The sequence below is a fragment of the Mytilus trossulus genome, chromosome 6, assembly GCF_036588685.1.
Source record: "Mytilus trossulus isolate FHL-02 chromosome 6, PNRI_Mtr1.1.1.hap1, whole genome shotgun sequence".
Lineage (NCBI taxonomy): Eukaryota > Metazoa > Mollusca > Bivalvia > Mytilida > Mytilidae > Mytilus > Mytilus trossulus.
In genome coordinates this window covers 33826978-33849343 of record NC_086378.1, presented here as the reverse complement: position 1 = coordinate 33849343, position 22366 = coordinate 33826978, and the positions used below count along the sequence as shown (strand labels likewise).

The 22366-nt window shown below is 36.8% G+C and overlaps 10 protein-coding genes across 10 annotated transcripts; 8 read left to right on the top strand and 2 right to left on the bottom strand.

The window, feature by feature from the left end:
- The first annotated feature begins 1994 nt into the window (after positions 1-1994).
- On the top strand, positions 1995-2658 carry LOC134721179 (histone H2A). Its single transcript, XM_063583985.1, has one exon. It carries the CDS (start codon positions 1995-1997, stop codon positions 2370-2372), a length of 378 nt encoding a protein of 125 aa, XP_063440055.1. The 3' UTR covers positions 2373-2658.
- Positions 2659-5821: 3163 nt separating this feature from the next.
- On the top strand, positions 5822-6133 carry LOC134722561 (histone H4). Its single transcript, XM_063586184.1, has one exon. It carries the CDS (start codon positions 5822-5824, stop codon positions 6131-6133), a length of 312 nt encoding a protein of 103 aa, XP_063442254.1.
- An 872-nt stretch (positions 6134-7005) lies between these two features.
- On the bottom strand, positions 7006-7380 carry LOC134722560 (histone H2B-like). Its single transcript, XM_063586183.1, has one exon. It carries the CDS (start codon positions 7378-7380, stop codon positions 7006-7008), a length of 375 nt encoding a protein of 124 aa, XP_063442253.1.
- A 276-nt stretch (positions 7381-7656) lies between these two features.
- LOC134723358 (histone H2A) lies at positions 7657-8320 on the top strand. The gene has a single exon (XM_063586976.1). It carries the CDS (start codon positions 7657-7659, stop codon positions 8032-8034), a length of 378 nt encoding a protein of 125 aa, XP_063443046.1. The 3' UTR covers positions 8035-8320.
- Positions 8321-9317: 997 nt separating this feature from the next.
- Positions 9318-15393, top strand: LOC134722559 (uncharacterized). The gene is made up of 4 exons (XM_063586182.1): positions 9318-9720; positions 11491-11790; positions 13329-13695; positions 14958-15393. The coding sequence occupies exons 1-4, from the start codon at positions 9318-9320 to the stop codon at positions 15391-15393; spliced, it is 1506 nt and encodes a 501-aa protein (XP_063442252.1).
- On the top strand, positions 13322-13985 carry LOC134721178 (histone H2A). The gene has a single exon (XM_063583983.1). It carries the CDS (start codon positions 13322-13324, stop codon positions 13697-13699), a length of 378 nt encoding a protein of 125 aa, XP_063440053.1. The 3' UTR covers positions 13700-13985.
- Positions 15394-17148: 1755 nt separating the features above from the next.
- LOC134722558 (histone H4) lies at positions 17149-17460 on the top strand. Its single transcript, XM_063586181.1, has one exon. It carries the CDS (start codon positions 17149-17151, stop codon positions 17458-17460), a length of 312 nt encoding a protein of 103 aa, XP_063442251.1.
- An 873-nt stretch (positions 17461-18333) lies between these two features.
- LOC134722557 (histone H2B-like) lies at positions 18334-18708 on the bottom strand. Its single transcript, XM_063586179.1, has one exon. It carries the CDS (start codon positions 18706-18708, stop codon positions 18334-18336), a length of 375 nt encoding a protein of 124 aa, XP_063442249.1.
- Positions 18709-18984: 276 nt separating this feature from the next.
- LOC134723357 (histone H2A) lies at positions 18985-19648 on the top strand. The gene has a single exon (XM_063586975.1). The coding sequence runs from the start codon at positions 18985-18987 to the stop codon at positions 19360-19362; it is 378 nt and encodes a 125-aa protein (XP_063443045.1). The 3' UTR covers positions 19363-19648.
- A 997-nt stretch (positions 19649-20645) lies between these two features.
- Positions 20646-21056, top strand: LOC134722556 (histone H3). Its single transcript, XM_063586178.1, has one exon. It carries the CDS (start codon positions 20646-20648, stop codon positions 21054-21056), a length of 411 nt encoding a protein of 136 aa, XP_063442248.1.
- Positions 21057-22366: the final 1310 nt, after the last annotated feature.

Below are 22366 nucleotides of genomic sequence, written 5' to 3'. Positions count from 1 at the left end.
CAGTACAGAGTTACCTCCCGGAATAAAACAACGTAAGCCAATCAGACAACAGTTAACTGAAAATGTGTGATACTTCTTTTACGGCCGCGTTGGTGATATATAAAGAGTCGCTGTTAGACGGAAAGTATTATTTAACTAATCACCACAAATAGTTAAACATGTCAGGCAGAGGAAAAGGAGGTAAAGGTCTAGGAAAAGGAGGCGCCAAGCGTCACAGGAAGGTGTTGCGTGATAACATCCAAGGTATCACCAAGCCAGCCATCCGTCGTTTAGCAAGAAGAGGTGGAGTAAAACGTATATCTGGACTCATCTATGAGGAAACCCGTGGTGTCCTTAAAGTTTTCTTGGAAAATGTCATCCGTGATGCTGTCACATACACAGAGCACGCCAAGAGGAAGACTGTCACTGCCATGGATGTTGTCTACGCTTTGAAACGTCAAGGACGTACCTTGTACGGATTCGGAGGTTAAACAGCCACCCAGCTAATATCAACAACGGCCCTTTTCAGGGCCACCAACATTTTTCAAAAAGAATCTTAGATTTGTTGTACATCGTTTTAAACAAAATCTTGAAATCAAAGCTTGCTCCCACTTCTATTCTTTTCTCTAATGTTCATGAATTTTTCAACCGTTTTCTTGTTTTCCCTGATCCTGATCCGCAACTATTTTCTCTCTCTCTCTCTCTCTCTCTCGCTATTACCCCCCCCCCCCCCCCCCCCCCCCCCCCTTTTTTTTTTTAAATATCTGGCTTTCTTTTTAATTAACTTCCTTACTCTTACTCTTGTATTTATTTGAGAATTTATATTTCTGAAGGTTTATGAATACGTTCAAAGATCAACAAGTCCGTGCATTTGCCTACATAAAGAGAGAAAATTTCAAAACAAAATGCACGGACTTTTACACACAAAATCTGTAGATTCTGTTATATTCAATTATAGAGTTTTTGCGTGGTTTAAGATTAGGTAATGTTCTTGTTTCCGTGTAAAATAATTCTCGCAATATTTTTTTCTCTCTCGAAAAGCAAAAGAAATCGTAAATTTATCAACTCTATTAATTGGAATGAAAGCACTGTTTTGTTCTTCATGATTTATGTATTTACGCTTTGTAGTTTTGACAAATTAAATACTACAGAATGAGTGAAATACACATATTTGTTATACAGATAGAAAGAAGAGAAAAGTAACCATATACTATTGAAATAGTTTGAAAGTAGTTATAGCTGGGGGTTGGGATTTATAGCTTTGTTTAGAAGTTTGACATGATGTACAACAATTGTAAATTCTTTTTGAAAAATGTTGGTGGCCCTGAAAAGGGCCGTTTGTGAAGTTATAAACTTCAGACTGTTTACTTGCTGCTGGTGTATTTAGTGACGGCTTTGGTACCTTCACTGACAGCGTGCTTGGCCAATTCTCCGGGTAAGAGAAGACGGACAGCGGTCTGGATCTCCCGAGATGTGATGGTAGATCTTTTGTTGTAGTGTGCCAATCGGGAAGCCTCTGCTGCGATTCTCTCGAAGATATCGTTGACGAAGCTGTTCATGATGGACATTGCCTTTGAGGACACTCCGGTGTCGGGGTGAACTTGTCTCAAGACTTTGTAGATGTAGATAGCATAGGATTCACGTCTCTTCCTCCTCCTTTTCTTGTCACCGCCGGGTCTGGCAGTCTTTGCCTTGGTGACGGCCTTCTTGGCTCCTTTAGTTCCTACTTTGGGTGGCATGTTACTGGTTTGATAATCAAATAAGTAATGGTGAAAAATTATTTTCAATTTGTTTATATACTGGGCAAAACGGATTGAAAGATTTTATTGAACGCGAACCTCGGAGAGAGCACCCATAACATGTTGAATGTTCGGTAGCCTAACTGCCCGCAGAGAGCTTCGTTCTGATTGGTGTATAATAAAAACATCGTTCAATCCGTTTAGTGGGTATATAAGCTAAATTTTGAAGAAAAATTGTATCACTTTACTCAGTGTCGATCAACCAAATAGTACAAAATGTCAGGACGAGGAAAAGGAGGAAAAGCAAAAGCAAAGGCAAAGTCTAGGTCATCCCGTGCCGGACTTCAGTTCCCAGTCGGTCGTATCCACAGACTTTTGAGGAAAGGAAACTATGCCGAGAGAGTTGGTGCCGGTGCACCAGTGTACCTCGCAGCTGTCTTAGAATACTTAGCAGCTGAAGTATTGGAGTTGGCAGGAAACGCCGCTCGTGACAACAAGAAGAGCAGAATCATTCCCCGTCATCTCCAGTTGGCCATCAGAAACGACGAAGAGTTGAACAAACTCTTGTCTGGTGTCACCATTGCCCAGGGAGGTGTTCTACCAAACATCCAGGCTGTACTTCTGCCAAAGAAGACCCAGAAAGCTGCCAAGTAAAAAGTGGATATATCAGATTACTCACTTAACAACGGCCCTTTTCAGGGCCACCAATATTTTTCAAAAAGAGTCTAAAATTGTTGTACATCTTAGTAATACTTTATTCCCCATACATAATTAAAAAAAATATATTCTACTACATAACAAATAAAAAATGTCTAAAATATAAATGTCCCTTCTTCCGTCATTCTTCTTTTCTTCTCTCTCTAACGCATCCCATTTAAGTACAGTTCTTATAGCATAACACTAAGTCTAGTAACTTTTTCAGTCTTCTTCATGAGAACATTTATTGTCGTAATTTCTGACTCTGAACCCACTAGTAGCTCAGTTAAATCATAAAAAGTTTGTCGGGGGAAAAAAAAAACCACTGATAGCATTTATATTTAATACTAGTCTGCTCTCTTCTTTCTCTCTCTTGGTTATTGATGCGAGCATGCTTAGATTCATATGAGAAGGTGTGTGTTTTTTAATTATTATAATTATTTATAGTTTTTGTTAACAGTATCTCTTTCGTCAACACTTTTATATATGATATGTACTTTCCATTCTTTTCCTTTTTCCATTTTTTTTCGGCATCTCTCTCTGTCTTTCTGTCTTTATTTATTTATTGTTTGTGTATTAAAGATGTGGAATCGATGTAAGCACACCGACAATCAGACAATGTGACAAATGTGCCCAGCCCAAATGAAAATCATACCACATCTTCTTTTTTTATATTAAATATACATAAATATGACATAATACAACAATAGAGAAACTCAGCCGATCCGTACAATGTCATGTCGGGAATGTGTAATTCCATTTGTTTCTGTTTTTGCATTTCTTATTTCGCTTTGTTAGTGTTCAAACTGCATTTTATTTTTATTTTTTCCTGTTTTATTTTTCTTTCCTTTCCTTAATGTTTCTGCATGTATTTTGACCTTTTTTCATTATTATTTTTTTCTTCTTCAGATTTATCATATTGAAACCGTGACACTAATTTACTATTGTTGAGCAATGAGGGATGATGATCAGAAACTGTAATTTTGAATGAAAAAAGGGGGCATTTTTACTGTCAGCTTGGGTTGAGCAGTTTTTCAGTAAAAACTGGATTGAAAACTGTCAAAGTCCCTTACAAATCAGTCCAATCAGATTTAAGATATGCGGACCAATCAACGCCAGCTTTATGTAAGTGGTGATCCAATCGTCACCGTGATTTCAATCCTCCCGGCAAGCACAAAAACACATTCACCGAAATTTTCAAGTATTCTTTCTGTAGCAAATCGTCCACAGAGCTAATAATCATGGCACGAACAAAGCAAACTGCACGTAAATCCACCGGAGGTAAAGCTCCAAGAAAACAACTTGCCACCAAGGCCGCCCGTAAGAGCGCACCTGCAACCGGTGGAGTCAAGAAACCACATAGATACAGGCCAGGAACAGTCGCTCTCCGAGAAATCAGGAGATACCAGAAGAGCACAGAGCTCCTCATCAGGAAACTCCCCTTCCAGAGATTAGTCCGTGAAATCGCCCAGGACTTCAAAACTGATCTCCGATTCCAGAGTTCAGCCGTCATGGCCCTACAGGAAGCCAGCGAAGCCTACTTGGTCGGTCTCTTCGAGGATACCAACTTGTGCGCAATCCACGCCAAGAGAGTAACCATCATGCCAAAGGATATCCAATTGGCCCGAAGAATCCGTGGAGAACGTGCTTAAGAAGTGTGATTTTTTCACCAAAACATAACGGCCCTTTTCAGGGCCACCAATATTTTTCAAAAAGAATCTATAAATTGTTGTACATGAAAATTAGAAACATAGCTGAACCCCTCTTTTCCCCATCTCTCTCTCTCTCTCTCTCTCTCTCTCTCTTTTATTTCTTCTTGTTGAATCCATCTATATGCAAAGCAATACATAGACAAAAAATAAATTTTATGATATATATATACACGCAAGTCTCATCACAAAAAAAAGGGGGGTGTTTGTTTATCATGGTACATGTATGTCCTTGTGTGTAGAATATTAAATAGTACATTATATAAAAAAAGATCAACATATGAATGTTTCTATCTGTACTTCTGTTCTTTTCTTTTCTTCGCTTGTTTTTTCTTGTCTTCTTTTGATGTATTATTTACACCAGTAGTCTAGACCAAAGAAAGAGAACCACCAACTGGCCAAAATATAACCTTTTTTTTTAAGTTAGAGTTTAAATATCTTGTATAAATCATTAATTTGTATATTTCTTTTAGAAAAGCTGATATTACAGGGTACTTTTATCAAAAATTTAGAGCTCTTTTTCAGTCAGAATTGTAAAGAATTTTTTTATCATGTATGTAGTAATATATTTTGTCCACTTTAGAGTCTTGTCTTGCTGCTAGTTTACAAAATCATGAAATTTCTATTTAAATTAATATAATTTCGGTACGGGTCCAAGTAGTCCCCACAAAATTTCACTGTAGGAAGTCCATGTAAGCATATATCTTGCACTTATAAGCTTTTTTATATGATAAAAAGTAGTTTTCAGACTTATTATAAACTTTTCTGGCTAAAAGATGTCTTCAGAATAGTAAGTACATGTGTGCGCATTAACATTTTTATTGGATTGGCTGATGAAATTGTCATCGTCATACTGTGGATAAATATAGAATGGCGTTTAAAAATAAAATTGAAAGGAAGATGCACACATAAGAAGTTTTACCCGCAGTCAGGGGCATCTCTTTTCTTCACTGTAATACCTAAAAAAAATATTCTTTAATAGTAATAACAATAACAGTTTTATTCATACATTCTCTCATTTATGATCTGAAGTACCTGCAGCAGATCTTTGATGGATGGCAAGCACAGCTTTGACAGATGATGTTGAGTTATGAAAGACAGGTAGAAAACTGCAAGCATGTAAAATCCTGTGATGTATCCAATTTCTGGGTACATGAAATAGACAAATAGATAACCAGTATTCCTAGATATGTCTGTGAGGTTTATTTTTTCCCCAACTAAATTCCATTCCATTAAGTTGAAATGTGTATTGACATTGAATAAAAATGTCTGTTCAGAGAAAGCAAATAATTATCTTTATAATTTTGACTGTCTAAAGTGATTTTCATTTATCATTTATTTATCATACTTTTCTATCTTAAAATGAAAACTTTTCAACATTTTGGAACTTTTTTTGTCTCCTGCAGTCATTTTTATTCCGATTGAAAGTTTTTTTCTGTTCAATTATAGTTTTTTCTTAAAAATTTACTGTCTGATATGAATTATTATATTTTTCAGACCTAGAATGAAAAAGTGGATTGAAAGTGTACACAGTTTAAGGCAGTACAGAGTTACCTCCCGGAATAAAACAACGTAAGCCAATCAGACAACAGTTAACTGAAAATGTGTGATACTTCTTTTACGGCCGCGTTGGTGATATATAAAGAGTCGCTGTTAGACGGAAAGTATTATTTAACTAATCACCACAAATAGTTAAACATGTCAGGCAGAGGAAAAGGAGGTAAAGGTCTAGGAAAAGGAGGCGCCAAGCGTCACAGGAAGGTGTTGCGTGATAACATCCAAGGTATCACCAAGCCAGCCATCCGTCGTTTAGCAAGAAGAGGTGGAGTAAAACGTATATCTGGACTCATCTATGAGGAAACCCGTGGTGTCCTTAAAGTTTTCTTGGAAAATGTCATCCGTGATGCTGTCACATACACAGAGCACGCCAAGAGGAAGACTGTCACTGCCATGGATGTTGTCTACGCTTTGAAACGTCAAGGACGTACCTTGTACGGATTCGGAGGTTAAACAGCCACCCAGCTAATATCAACAACGGCCCTTTTCAGGGCCACCAACATTTTTCAAAAAGAATCTTAGATTTGTTGTACATCGTTTTAAACAAAATCTTGAAATCAAAGCTTGCTCCCACTTCTATTCTTTTCTCTAATGTTCATGAATTTTTCAACCGTTTTCTTGTTTTCCCTGATCCTGATCCGCAACTATTTTCTCTCTCTCTCTCTCTCTCTCTCGCTATTACCCCCCCCCCCCCCCCCCCCCCCCCCCTTTTTTTTTTTAAATATCTGGCTTTCTTTTTAATTAACTTCCTTACTCTTACTCTTGTATTTATTTGAGAATTTATATTTCTGAAGGTTTATGAATACGTTCAAAGATCAACAAGTCCGTGCATTTGCCTACATAAAGAGAGAAAATTTCAAAACAAAATGCACGGACTTTTACACACAAAATCTGTAGATTCTGTTATATTCAATTATAGAGTTTTTGCGTGGTTTAAGATTAGGTAATGTTCTTGTTTCCGTGTAAAATAATTCTCGCAATATTTTTTTCTCTCTCGAAAAGCAAAAGAAATCGTAAATTTATCAACTCTATTAATTGGAATGAAAGCACTGTTTTGTTCTTCATGATTTATGTATTTACGCTTTGTAGTTTTGACAAATTAAATACTACAGAATGAGTGAAATACACATATTTGTTATACAGATAGAAAGAAGAGAAAAGTAACCATATACTATTGAAATAGTTTGAAAGTAGTTATAGCTGGGGGTTGGGATTTATAGCTTTGTTTAGAAGTTTGACATGATGTACAACAATTGTAAATTCTTTTTGAAAAATGTTGGTGGCCCTGAAAAGGGCCGTTTGTGAAGTTATAAACTTCAGACTGTTTACTTGCTGCTGGTGTATTTAGTGACGGCTTTGGTACCTTCACTGACAGCGTGCTTGGCCAATTCTCCGGGTAAGAGAAGACGGACAGCGGTCTGGATCTCCCGAGATGTGATGGTAGATCTTTTGTTGTAGTGTGCCAATCGGGAAGCCTCTGCTGCGATTCTCTCGAAGATATCGTTGACGAAGCTGTTCATGATGGACATTGCCTTTGAGGACACTCCGGTGTCGGGGTGAACTTGTCTCAAGACTTTGTAGATGTAGATAGCATAGGATTCACGTCTCTTCCTCCTCCTTTTCTTGTCACCGCCGGGTCTGGCAGTCTTTGCCTTGGTGACGGCCTTCTTGGCTCCTTTAGTTCCTACTTTGGGTGGCATGTTACTGGTTTGATAATCAAATAAGTAATGGTGAAAAATTATTTTCAATTTGTTTATATACTGGGCAAAACGGATTGAAAGATTTTATTGAACGCGAACCTCGGAGAGAGCACCCATAACATGTTGAATGTTCGGTAGCCTAACTGCCCGCAGAGAGCTTCGTTCTGATTGGTGTATAATAAAAACATCGTTCAATCCGTTTAGTGGGTATATAAGCTAAATTTTGAAGAAAAATTGTATCACTTTACTCAGTGTCGATCAACCAAATAGTACAAAATGTCAGGACGAGGAAAAGGAGGAAAAGCAAAAGCAAAGGCAAAGTCTAGGTCATCCCGTGCCGGACTTCAGTTCCCAGTCGGTCGTATCCACAGACTTTTGAGGAAAGGAAACTATGCCGAGAGAGTTGGTGCCGGTGCACCAGTGTACCTCGCAGCTGTCTTAGAATACTTAGCAGCTGAAGTATTGGAGTTGGCAGGAAACGCCGCTCGTGACAACAAGAAGAGCAGAATCATTCCCCGTCATCTCCAGTTGGCCATCAGAAACGACGAAGAGTTGAACAAACTCTTGTCTGGTGTCACCATTGCCCAGGGAGGTGTTCTACCAAACATCCAGGCTGTACTTCTGCCAAAGAAGACCCAGAAAGCTGCCAAGTAAAAAGTGGATATATCAGATTACTCACTTAACAACGGCCCTTTTCAGGGCCACCAATATTTTTCAAAAAGAGTCTAAAATTGTTGTACATCTTAGTAATACTTTATTCCCCATACATAATTAAAAAAAATATATTCTACTACATAACAAATAAAAAATGTCTAAAATATAAATGTCCCTTCTTCCGTCATTCTTCTTTTCTTCTCTCTCTAACGCATCCCATTTAAGTACAGTTCTTATAGCATAACACTAAGTCTAGTAACTTTTTCAGTCTTCTTCATGAGAACATTTATTGTCGTAATTTCTGACTCTGAACCCACTAGTAGCTCAGTTAAATCATAAAAAGTTTGTCGGGGGAAAAAAAAAACCACTGATAGCATTTATATTTAATACTAGTCTGCTCTCTTCTTTCTCTCTCTTGGTTATTGATGCGAGCATGCTTAGATTCATATGAGAAGGTGTGTGTTTTTTAATTATTATAATTATTTATAGTTTTTGTTAACAGTATCTCTTTCGTCAACACTTTTATATATGATATGTACTTTCCATTCTTTTCCTTTTTCCATTTTTTTTCGGCATCTCTCTCTGTCTTTCTGTCTTTATTTATTTATTGTTTGTGTATTAAAGATGTGGAATCGATGTAAGCACACCGACAATCAGACAATGTGACAAATGTGCCCAGCCCAAATGAAAATCATACCACATCTTCTTTTTTTATATTAAATATACATAAATATGACATAATACAACAATAGAGAAACTCAGCCGATCCGTACAATGTCATGTCGGGAATGTGTAATTCCATTTGTTTCTGTTTTTGCATTTCTTATTTCGCTTTGTTAGTGTTCAAACTGCATTTTATTTTTATTTTTTCCTGTTTTATTTTTCTTTCCTTTCCTTAATGTTTCTGCATGTATTTTGACCTTTTTTCATTATTATTTTTTTCTTCTTCAGATTTATCATATTGAAACCGTGACACTAATTTACTATTGTTGAGCAATGAGGGATGATGATCAGAAACTGTAATTTTGAATGAAAAAAGGGGGCATTTTTACTGTCAGCTTGGGTTGAGCAGTTTTTCAGTAAAAACTGGATTGAAAACTGTCAAAGTCCCTTACAAATCAGTCCAATCAGATTTAAGATATGCGGACCAATCAACGCCAGCTTTATGTAAGTGGTGATCCAATCGTCACCGTGATTTCAATCCTCCCGGCAAGCACAAAAACACATTCACCGAAATTTTCAAGTATTCTTTCTGTAGCAAATCGTCCACAGAGCTAATAATCATGGCACGAACAAAGCAAACTGCACGTAAATCCACCGGAGGTAAAGCTCCAAGAAAACAACTTGCCACCAAGGCCGCCCGTAAGAGCGCACCTGCAACCGGTGGAGTCAAGAAACCACATAGATACAGGCCAGGAACAGTCGCTCTCCGAGAAATCAGGAGATACCAGAAGAGCACAGAGCTCCTCATCAGGAAACTCCCCTTCCAGAGATTAGTCCGTGAAATCGCCCAGGACTTCAAAACTGATCTCCGATTCCAGAGTTCAGCCGTCATGGCCCTACAGGAAGCCAGCGAAGCCTACTTGGTCGGTCTCTTCGAGGATACCAACTTGTGCGCAATCCACGCCAAGAGAGTAACCATCATGCCAAAGGATATCCAATTGGCCCGAAGAATCCGTGGAGAACGTGCTTAAGAAGTGTGATTTTTTCACCAAAACATAACGGCCCTTTTCAGGGCCACCAATATTTTTCAAAAAGAATCTATAAATTGTTGTACATGAAAATTAGAAACATAGCTGAACCCCTCTTTTCCCCATCTCTCTCTCTCTCTCTCTCTCTCTCTCTCTTTTATTTCTTCTTGTTGAATCCATCTATATGCAAAGCAATACATAGACAAAAAATAAATTTTATGATATATATATACACGCAAGTCTCATCACAAAAAAAAGGGGGGTGTTTGTTTATCATGGTACATGTATGTCCTTGTGTGTAGAATATTAAATAGTACATTATATAAAAAAAGATCAACATATGAATGTTTCTATCTGTACTTCTGTTCTTTTCTTTTCTTCGCTTGTTTTTTCTTGTCTTCTTTTGATGTATTATTTACACCAGTAGTCTAGACCAAAGAAAGAGAACCACCAACTGGCCAAAATATAACCTTTTTTTTTAAGTTAGAGTTTAAATATCTTGTATAAATCATTAATTTGTATATTTCTTTTAGAAAAGCTGATATTACAGGGTACTTTTATCAAAAATTTAGAGCTCTTTTTCAGTCAGAATTGTAAAGAATTTTTTTATCATGTATGTAGTAATATATTTTGTCCACTTTAGAGTCTTGTCTTGCTGCTAGTTTACAAAATCATGAAATTTCTATTTAAATTAATATAATTTCGGTACGGGTCCAAGTAGTCCCCACAAAATTTCACTGTAGGAAGTCCATGTAAGCATATATCTTGCACTTATAAGCTTTTTTATATGATAAAAAGTAGTTTTCAGACTTATTATAAACTTTTCTGGCTAAAAGATGTCTTCAGAATAGTAAGTACATGTGTGCGCATTAACATTTTTATTGGATTGGCTGATGAAATTGTCATCGTCATACTGTGGATAAATATAGAATGGCGTTTAAAAATAAAATTGAAAGGAAGATGCACACATAAGAAGTTTTACCCGCAGTCAGGGGCATCTCTTTTCTTCACTGTAATACCTAAAAAAAATATTCTTTAATAGTAATAACAATAACAGTTTTATTCATACATTCTCTCATTTATGATCTGAAGTACCTGCAGCAGATCTTTGATGGATGGCAAGCACAGCTTTGACAGATGATGTTGAGTTATGAAAGACAGGTAGAAAACTGCAAGCATGTAAAATCCTGTGATGTATCCAATTTCTGGGTACATGAAATAGACAAATAGATAACCAGTATTCCTAGATATGTCTGTGAGGTTTATTTTTTCCCCAACTAAATTCCATTCCATTAAGTTGAAATGTGTATTGACATTGAATAAAAATGTCTGTTCAGAGAAAGCAAATAATTATCTTTATAATTTTGACTGTCTAAAGTGATTTTCATTTATCATTTATTTATCATACTTTTCTATCTTAAAATGAAAACTTTTCAACATTTTGGAACTTTTTTTGTCTCCTGCAGTCATTTTTATTCCGATTGAAAGTTTTTTTCTGTTCAATTATAGTTTTTTCTTAAAAATTTACTGTCTGATATGAATTATTATATTTTTCAGACCTAGAATGAAAAAGTGGATTGAAAGTGTACACAGTTTAAGGCAGTACAGAGTTACCTCCCGGAATAAAACAACGTAAGCCAATCAGACAACAGTTAACTGAAAATGTGTGATACTTCTTTTACGGCCGCGTTGGTGATATATAAAGAGTCGCTGTTAGACGGAAAGTATTATTTAACTAATCACCACAAATAGTTAAACATGTCAGGCAGAGGAAAAGGAGGTAAAGGTCTAGGAAAAGGAGGCGCCAAGCGTCACAGGAAGGTGTTGCGTGATAACATCCAAGGTATCACCAAGCCAGCCATCCGTCGTTTAGCAAGAAGAGGTGGAGTAAAACGTATATCTGGACTCATCTATGAGGAAACCCGTGGTGTCCTTAAAGTTTTCTTGGAAAATGTCATCCGTGATGCTGTCACATACACAGAGCACGCCAAGAGGAAGACTGTCACTGCCATGGATGTTGTCTACGCTTTGAAACGTCAAGGACGTACCTTGTACGGATTCGGAGGTTAAACAGCCACCCAGCTAATATCAACAACGGCCCTTTTCAGGGCCACCAACATTTTTCAAAAAGAATCTTAGATTTGTTGTACATCGTTTTAAACAAAATCTTGAAATCAAAGCTTGCTCCCACTTCTATTCTTTTCTCTAATGTTCATGAATTTTTCAACCGTTTTCTTGTTTTCCCTGATCCTGATCCGCAACTATTTTCTCTCTCTCTCTCTCTCTCTCTCTCGCTATTACCCCCCCCCCCCCCCCCCCCCCCCCCCCTTTTTTTTTTTAAATATCTGGCTTTCTTTTTAATTAACTTCCTTACTCTTACTCTTGTATTTATTTGAGAATTTATATTTCTGAAGGTTTATGAATACGTTCAAAGATCAACAAGTCCGTGCATTTGCCTACATAAAGAGAGAAAATTTCAAAACAAAATGCACGGACTTTTACACACAAAATCTGTAGATTCTGTTATATTCAATTATAGAGTTTTTGCGTGGTTTAAGATTAGGTAATGTTCTTGTTTCCGTGTAAAATAATTCTCGCAATATTTTTTTCTCTCTCGAAAAGCAAAAGAAATCGTAAATTTATCAACTCTATTAATTGGAATGAAAGCACTGTTTTGTTCTTCATGATTTATGTATTTACGCTTTGTAGTTTTGACAAATTAAATACTACAGAATGAGTGAAATACACATATTTGTTATACAGATAGAAAGAAGAGAAAAGTAACCATATACTATTGAAATAGTTTGAAAGTAGTTATAGCTGGGGGTTGGGATTTATAGCTTTGTTTAGAAGTTTGACATGATGTACAACAATTGTAAATTCTTTTTGAAAAATGTTGGTGGCCCTGAAAAGGGCCGTTTGTGAAGTTATAAACTTCAGACTGTTTACTTGCTGCTGGTGTATTTAGTGACGGCTTTGGTACCTTCACTGACAGCGTGCTTGGCCAATTCTCCGGGTAAGAGAAGACGGACAGCGGTCTGGATCTCCCGAGATGTGATGGTAGATCTTTTGTTGTAGTGTGCCAATCGGGAAGCCTCTGCTGCGATTCTCTCGAAGATATCGTTGACGAAGCTGTTCATGATGGACATTGCCTTTGAGGACACTCCGGTGTCGGGGTGAACTTGTCTCAAGACTTTGTAGATGTAGATAGCATAGGATTCACGTCTCTTCCTCCTCCTTTTCTTGTCACCGCCGGGTCTGGCAGTCTTTGCCTTGGTGACGGCCTTCTTGGCTCCTTTAGTTCCTACTTTGGGTGGCATGTTACTGGTTTGATAATCAAATAAGTAATGGTGAAAAATTATTTTCAATTTGTTTATATACTGGGCAAAACGGATTGAAAGATTTTATTGAACGCGAACCTCGGAGAGAGCACCCATAACATGTTGAATGTTCGGTAGCCTAACTGCCCGCAGAGAGCTTCGTTCTGATTGGTGTATAATAAAAACATCGTTCAATCCGTTTAGTGGGTATATAAGCTAAATTTTGAAGAAAAATTGTATCACTTTACTCAGTGTCGATCAACCAAATAGTACAAAATGTCAGGACGAGGAAAAGGAGGAAAAGCAAAAGCAAAGGCAAAGTCTAGGTCATCCCGTGCCGGACTTCAGTTCCCAGTCGGTCGTATCCACAGACTTTTGAGGAAAGGAAACTATGCCGAGAGAGTTGGTGCCGGTGCACCAGTGTACCTCGCAGCTGTCTTAGAATACTTAGCAGCTGAAGTATTGGAGTTGGCAGGAAACGCCGCTCGTGACAACAAGAAGAGCAGAATCATTCCCCGTCATCTCCAGTTGGCCATCAGAAACGACGAAGAGTTGAACAAACTCTTGTCTGGTGTCACCATTGCCCAGGGAGGTGTTCTACCAAACATCCAGGCTGTACTTCTGCCAAAGAAGACCCAGAAAGCTGCCAAGTAAAAAGTGGATATATCAGATTACTCACTTAACAACGGCCCTTTTCAGGGCCACCAATATTTTTCAAAAAGAGTCTAAAATTGTTGTACATCTTAGTAATACTTTATTCCCCATACATAATTAAAAAAAATATATTCTACTACATAACAAATAAAAAATGTCTAAAATATAAATGTCCCTTCTTCCGTCATTCTTCTTTTCTTCTCTCTCTAACGCATCCCATTTAAGTACAGTTCTTATAGCATAACACTAAGTCTAGTAACTTTTTCAGTCTTCTTCATGAGAACATTTATTGTCGTAATTTCTGACTCTGAACCCACTAGTAGCTCAGTTAAATCATAAAAAGTTTGTCGGGGGAAAAAAAAAACCACTGATAGCATTTATATTTAATACTAGTCTGCTCTCTTCTTTCTCTCTCTTGGTTATTGATGCGAGCATGCTTAGATTCATATGAGAAGGTGTGTGTTTTTTAATTATTATAATTATTTATAGTTTTTGTTAACAGTATCTCTTTCGTCAACACTTTTATATATGATATGTACTTTCCATTCTTTTCCTTTTTCCATTTTTTTTCGGCATCTCTCTCTGTCTTTCTGTCTTTATTTATTTATTGTTTGTGTATTAAAGATGTGGAATCGATGTAAGCACACCGACAATCAGACAATGTGACAAATGTGCCCAGCCCAAATGAAAATCATACCACATCTTCTTTTTTTATATTAAATATACATAAATATGACATAATACAACAATAGAGAAACTCAGCCGATCCGTACAATGTCATGTCGGGAATGTGTAATTCCATTTGTTTCTGTTTTTGCATTTCTTATTTCGCTTTGTTAGTGTTCAAACTGCATTTTATTTTTATTTTTTCCTGTTTTATTTTTCTTTCCTTTCCTTAATGTTTCTGCATGTATTTTGACCTTTTTTCATTATTATTTTTTTCTTCTTCAGATTTATCATATTGAAACCGTGACACTAATTTACTATTGTTGAGCAATGAGGGATGATGATCAGAAACTGTAATTTTGAATGAAAAAAGGGGGCATTTTTACTGTCAGCTTGGGTTGAGCAGTTTTTCAGTAAAAACTGGATTGAAAACTGTCAAAGTCCCTTACAAATCAGTCCAATCAGATTTAAGATATGCGGACCAATCAACGCCAGCTTTATGTAAGTGGTGATCCAATCGTCACCGTGATTTCAATCCTCCCGGCAAGCACAAAAACACATTCACCGAAATTTTCAAGTATTCTTTCTGTAGCAAATCGTCCACAGAGCTAATAATCATGGCACGAACAAAGCAAACTGCACGTAAATCCACCGGAGGTAAAGCTCCAAGAAAACAACTTGCCACCAAGGCCGCCCGTAAGAGCGCACCTGCAACCGGTGGAGTCAAGAAACCACATAGATACAGGCCAGGAACAGTCGCTCTCCGAGAAATCAGGAGATACCAGAAGAGCACAGAGCTCCTCATCAGGAAACTCCCCTTCCAGAGATTAGTCCGTGAAATCGCCCAGGACTTCAAAACTGATCTCCGATTCCAGAGTTCAGCCGTCATGGCCCTACAGGAAGCCAGCGAAGCCTACTTGGTCGGTCTCTTCGAGGATACCAACTTGTGCGCAATCCACGCCAAGAGAGTAACCATCATGCCAAAGGATATCCAATTGGCCCGAAGAATCCGTGGAGAACGTGCTTAAGAAGTGTGATTTTTTCACCAAAACATAACGGCCCTTTTCAGGGCCACCAATATTTTTCAAAAAGAATCTATAAATTGTTGTACATGAAAATTAGAAACATAGCTGAACCCCTCTTTTCCCCATCTCTCTCTCTCTCTCTCTCTCTCTCTCTCTTTTATTTCTTCTTGTTGAATCCATCTATATGCAAAGCAATACATAGACAAAAAATAAATTTTATGATATATATATACACGCAAGTCTCATCACAAAAAAAAGGGGGGTGTTTGTTTATCATGGTACATGTATGTCCTTGTGTGTAGAATATTAAATAGTACATTATATAAAAAAAGATCAACATATGAATGTTTCTATCTGTACTTCTGTTCTTTTCTTTTCTTCGCTTGTTTTTTCTTGTCTTCTTTTGATGTATTATTTACACCAGTAGTCTAGACCAAAGAAAGAGAACCACCAACTGGCCAAAATATAACCTTTTTTTTTAAGTTAGAGTTTAAATATCTTGTATAAATCATTAATTTGTATATTTCTTTTAGAAAAGCTGATATTACAGGGTACTTTTATCAAAAATTTAGAGCTCTTTTTCAGTCAGAATTGTAAAGAATTTTTTTATCATGTATGTAGTAATATATTTTGTCCACTTTAGAGTCTTGTCTTGCTGCTAGTTTACAAAATCATGAAATTTCTATTTAAATTAATATAATTTCGGTACGGGTCCAAGTAGTCCCCACAAAATTTCACTGTAGGAAGTCCATGTAAGCATATATCTTGCACTTATAAGCTTTTTTATATGATAAAAAGTAGTTTTCAGACTTATTATAAACTTTTCTGGCTAAAAGATGTCTTCAGAATAGTAAGTACATGTGTGCGCATTAACATTTTTATTGGATTGGCTGATGAAATTGTCATCGTCATACTGTGGATAAATATAGAATGGCGTTTAAAAATAAAATTGAAAGGAAGATGCACACATAAGAAGTTTTACCCGCAGTCAGGGGCATCTCTTTTCTTCACTGTAATACCTAAAAAAAATATTCTTTAATAGTAATAACAATAACAGTTTTATTCATACATTCTCTCATTTATGATCTGAAGTACCTGCAGCAGATCTTTGATGGATGGCAAGCACAGCTTTGACAGATGATGTTGAGTTATGAAAGACAGGTAGAAAACTGCAAGCATGTAAAATCCTGTGATGTATCCAATTTCTGGGTACATGAAATAGACAAATAGATAACCAGTATTCCTAGATATGTCTGTGAGGTTTATTTTTTCCCCAACTAAATTCCATTCCATTAAGTTGAAATGTGTATTGACATTGAATAAAAATGTCTGTTCAGAGAAAGCAAATAATTATCTTTATAATTTTGACTGTCTAAAGTGATTTTCATTTATCATTTATTTATCATACTTTTCTATCTTAAAATGAAAACTTTTCAACATTTTGGAACTTTTTTTGTCTCCTGCAGTCATTTTTATTCCGATTGAAAGTTTTTTTCTGTTCAATTATAGTTTTTTCTTAAAAATTTACTGTCTGATATGAATTATTATATTTTTCAGACCTAGAATGAAAAAGTGGATTGAAAGTGTACACAGTTTAAGGCAGTACAGAGTTACCTCCCGGAATAAAACAACGTAAGCCAATCAGACAACAGTTAACTGAAAATGTGTGATACTTCTTTTACGGCCGCGTTGGTGATATATAAAGAGTCGCTGTTAGACGGAAAGTATTATTTAACTAATCACCACAAATAGTTAAACATGTCAGGCAGAGGAAAAGGAGGTAAAGGTCTAGGAAAAGGAGGCGCCAAGCGTCACAGGAAGGTGTTGCGTGATAACATCCAAGGTATCACCAAGCCAGCCATCCGTCGTTTAGCAAGAAGAGGTGGAGTAAAACGTATATCTGGACTCATCTATGAGGAAACCCGTGGTGTCCTTAAAGTTTTCTTGGAAAATGTCATCCGTGATGCTGTCACATACACAGAGCACGCCAAGAGGAAGACTGTCACTGCCATGGATGTTGTCTACGCTTTGAAACGTCAAGGACGTACCTTGTACGGATTCGGAGGTTAAACAGCCACCCAGCTAATATCAACAACGGCCCTTTTCAGGGCCACCAACATTTTTCAAAAAGAATCTTAGATTTGTTGTACATCGTTTTAAACAAAATCTTGAAATCAAAGCTTGCTCCCACTTCTATTCTTTTCTCTAATGTTCATGAATTTTTCAACCGTTTTCTTGTTTTCCCTGATCCTGATCCGCAACTATTTTCTCTCTCTCTCTCTCTCTCTCTCGCTATTACCCCCCCCCCCCCCCCCCCCCCCCCCCCTTTTTTTTTTTAAATATCTGGCTTTCTTTTTAATTAACTTCCTTACTCTTACTCTTGTATTTATTTGAGAATTTATATTTCTGAAGGTTTATGAATACGTTCAAAGATCAACAAGTCCGTGCATTTGCCTACATAAAGAGAGAAAATTTCAAAACAAAATGCACGGACTTTTACACACAAAATCTGTAGATTCTGTTATATTCAATTATAGAGTTTTTGCGTGGTTTAAGATTAGGTAATGTTCTTGTTTCCGTGTAAAATAATTCTCGCAATATTTTTTTCTCTCTCGAAAAGCAAAAGAAATCGTAAATTTATCAACTCTATTAATTGGAATGAAAGCACTGTTTTGTTCTTCATGATTTATGTATTTACGCTTTGTAGTTTTGACAAATTAAATACTACAGAATGAGTGAAATACACATATTTGTTATACAGATAGAAAGAAGAGAAAAGTAACCATATACTATTGAAATAGTTTGAAAGTAGTTATAGCTGGGGGTTGGGATTTATAGCTTTGTTTAGAAGTTTGACATGATGTACAACAATTGTAAATTCTTTTTGAAAAATGTTGGTGGCCCTGAAAAGGGCCGTTTGTGAAGTTATAAACTTCAGACTGTTTACTTGCTGCTGGTGTATTTAGTGACGGCTTTGGTACCTTCACTGACAGCGTGCTTGGCCAATTCTCCGGGTAAGAGAAGACGGACAGCGGTCTGGATCTCCCGAGATGTGATGGTAGATCTTTTGTTGTAGTGTGCCAATCGGGAAGCCTCTGCTGCGATTCTCTCGAAGATATCGTTGACGAAGCTGTTCATGATGGACATTGCCTTTGAGGACACTCCGGTGTCGGGGTGAACTTGTCTCAAGACTTTGTAGATGTAGATAGCATAGGATTCACGTCTCTTCCTCCTCCTTTTCTTGTCACCGCCGGGTCTGGCAGTCTTTGCCTTGGTGACGGCCTTCTTGGCTCCTTTAGTTCCTACTTTGGGTGGCATGTTACTGGTTTGATAATCAAATAAGTAATGGTGAAAAATTATTTTCAATTTGTTTATATACTGGGCAAAACGGATTGAAAGATTTTATTGAACGCGAACCTCGGAGAGAGCACCCATAACATGTTGAATGTTCGGTAGCCTAACTGCCCGCAGAGAGCTTCGTTCTGATTGGTGTATAATAAAAACATCGTTCAATCCGTTTAGTGGGTATATAAGCTAAATTTTGAAGAAAAATTGTATCACTTTACTCAGTGTCGATCAACCAAATAGTACAAAATGTCAGGACGAGGAAAAGGAGGAAAAGCAAAAGCAAAGGCAAAGTCTAGGTCATCCCGTGCCGGACTTCAGTTCCCAGTCGGTCGTATCCACAGACTTTTGAGGAAAGGAAACTATGCCGAGAGAGTTGGTGCCGGTGCACCAGTGTACCTCGCAGCTGTCTTAGAATACTTAGCAGCTGAAGTATTGGAGTTGGCAGGAAACGCCGCTCGTGACAACAAGAAGAGCAGAATCATTCCCCGTCATCTCCAGTTGGCCATCAGAAACGACGAAGAGTTGAACAAACTCTTGTCTGGTGTCACCATTGCCCAGGGAGGTGTTCTACCAAACATCCAGGCTGTACTTCTGCCAAAGAAGACCCAGAAAGCTGCCAAGTAAAAAGTGGATATATCAGATTACTCACTTAACAACGGCCCTTTTCAGGGCCACCAATATTTTTCAAAAAGAGTCTAAAATTGTTGTACATCTTAGTAATACTTTATTCCCCATACATAATTAAAAAAAATATATTCTACTACATAACAAATAAAAAATGTCTAAAATATAAATGTCCCTTCTTCCGTCATTCTTCTTTTCTTCTCTCTCTAACGCATCCCATTTAAGTACAGTTCTTATAGCATAACACTAAGTCTAGTAACTTTTTCAGTCTTCTTCATGAGAACATTTATTGTCGTAATTTCTGACTCTGAACCCACTAGTAGCTCAGTTAAATCATAAAAAGTTTGTCGGGGGAAAAAAAAAACCACTGATAGCATTTATATTTAATACTAGTCTGCTCTCTTCTTTCTCTCTCTTGGTTATTGATGCGAGCATGCTTAGATTCATATGAGAAGGTGTGTGTTTTTTAATTATTATAATTATTTATAGTTTTTGTTAACAGTATCTCTTTCGTCAACACTTTTATATATGATATGTACTTTCCATTCTTTTCCTTTTTCCATTTTTTTTCGGCATCTCTCTCTGTCTTTCTGTCTTTATTTATTTATTGTTTGTGTATTAAAGATGTGGAATCGATGTAAGCACACCGACAATCAGACAATGTGACAAATGTGCCCAGCCCAAATGAAAATCATACCACATCTTCTTTTTTTATATTAAATATACATAAATATGACATAATACAACAATAGAGAAACTCAGCCGATCCGTACAATGTCATGTCGGGAATGTGTAATTCCATTTGTTTCTGTTTTTGCATTTCTTATTTCGCTTTGTTAGTGTTCAAACTGCATTTTATTTTTATTTTTTCCTGTTTTATTTTTCTTTCCTTTCCTTAATGTTTCTGCATGTATTTTGACCTTTTTTCATTATTATTTTTTTCTTCTTCAGATTTATCATATTGAAACCGTGACACTAATTTACTATTGTTGAGCAATGAGGGATGATGATCAGAAACTGTAATTTTGAATGAAAAAAGGGGGCATTTTTACTGTCAGCTTGGGTTGAGCAGTTTTTCAGTAAAAACTGGATTGAAAACTGTCAAAGTCCCTTACAAATCAGTCCAATCAGATTTAAGATATGCGGACCAATCAACGCCAGCTTTATGTAAGTGGTGATCCAATCGTCACCGTGATTTCAATCCTCCCGGCAAGCACAAAAACACATTCACCGAAATTTTCAAGTATTCTTTCTGTAGCAAATCGTCCACAGAGCTAATAATCATGGCACGAACAAAGCAAACTGCACGTAAATCCACCGGAGGTAAAGCTCCAAGAAAACAACTTGCCACCAAGGCCGCCCGTAAGAGCGCACCTGCAACCGGTGGAGTCAAGAAACCACATAGATACAGGCCAGGAACAGTCGCTCTCCGAGAAATCAGGAGATACCAGAAGAGCACAGAGCTCCTCATCAGGAAACTCCCCTTCCAGAGATTAGTCCGTGAAATCGCCCAGGACTTCAAAACTGATCTCCGATTCCAGAGTTCAGCCGTCATGGCCCTACAGGAAGCCAGCGAAGCCTACTTGGTCGGTCTCTTCGAGGATACCAACTTGTGCGCAATCCACGCCAAGAGAGTAACCATCATGCCAAAGGATATCCAATTGGCCCGAAGAATCCGTGGAGAACGTGCTTAAGAAGTGTGATTTTTTCACCAAAACATAACGGCCCTTTTCAGGGCCACCAATATTTTTCAAAAAGAATCTATAAATTGTTGTACATGAAAATTAGAAACATAGCTGAACCCCTCTTTTCCCCATCTCTCTCTCTCTCTCTCTCTCTCTCTCTCTTTTATTTCTTCTTGTTGAATCCATCTATATGCAAAGCAATACATAGACAAAAAATAAATTTTATGATATATATATACACGCAAGTCTCATCACAAAAAAAAGGGGGGTGTTTGTTTATCATGGTACATGTATGTCCTTGTGTGTAGAATATTAAATAGTACATTATATAAAAAAAGATCAACATATGAATGTTTCTATCTGTACTTCTGTTCTTTTCTTTTCTTCGCTTGTTTTTTCTTGTCTTCTTTTGATGTATTATTTACACCAGTAGTCTAGACCAAAGAAAGAGAACCACCAACTGGCCAAAATATAACCTTTTTTTTAAGTTAGAGTTTAAATATCTTGTATAAATCATTAATTTGTATATTTCTTTTAGAAAAGCTGATATTACAGGGTACTTTTATCAAAAATTTAGAGCTCTTTTTCAGTCAGAATTGTAAAGAATTTTTTTATCATGTATGTAGTAATATATTTTGTCCACTTTAGAGTCTTGTCTTGCTGCTAGTTTACAAAATCATGAAATTTCTATTTAAATTAATATAATTTCGGTACGGGTCCAAGTAGTCCCCACAAAATTTCACTGTAGGAAGTCCATGTAAGCATATATCTTGCACTTATAAGCTTTTTTATATGATAAAAAGTAGTTTTCAGACTTATTATAAACTTTTCTGGCTAAAAGATGTCTTCAGAATAGTAAGTACATGTGTGCGCATTAACATTTTTATTGGATTGGCTGATGAAATTGTCATCGTCATACTGTGGATAAATATAGAATGGCGTTTAAAAATAAAATTGAAAGGAAGATGCACACATAAGAAGTTTTACCCGCAGTCAGGGGCATCTCTTTTCTTCACTGTAATACCTAAAAAAAATATTCTTTAATAGTAATAACAATAACAGTTTTATTCATACATTCTCTCATTTATGATCTGAAGTACCTGCAGCAGATCTTTGATGGATGGCAAGCACAGCTTTGACAGATGATGTTGAGTTATGAAAGACAGGTAGAAAACTGCAAGCATGTAAAATCCTGTGATGTATCCAATTTCTGGGTACATGAAATAGACAAATAGATAACCAGTATTCCTAGATATGTCTGTGAGGTTTATTTTTTCCCCAACTAAATTCCATTCCATTAAGTTGAAATGTGTATTGAC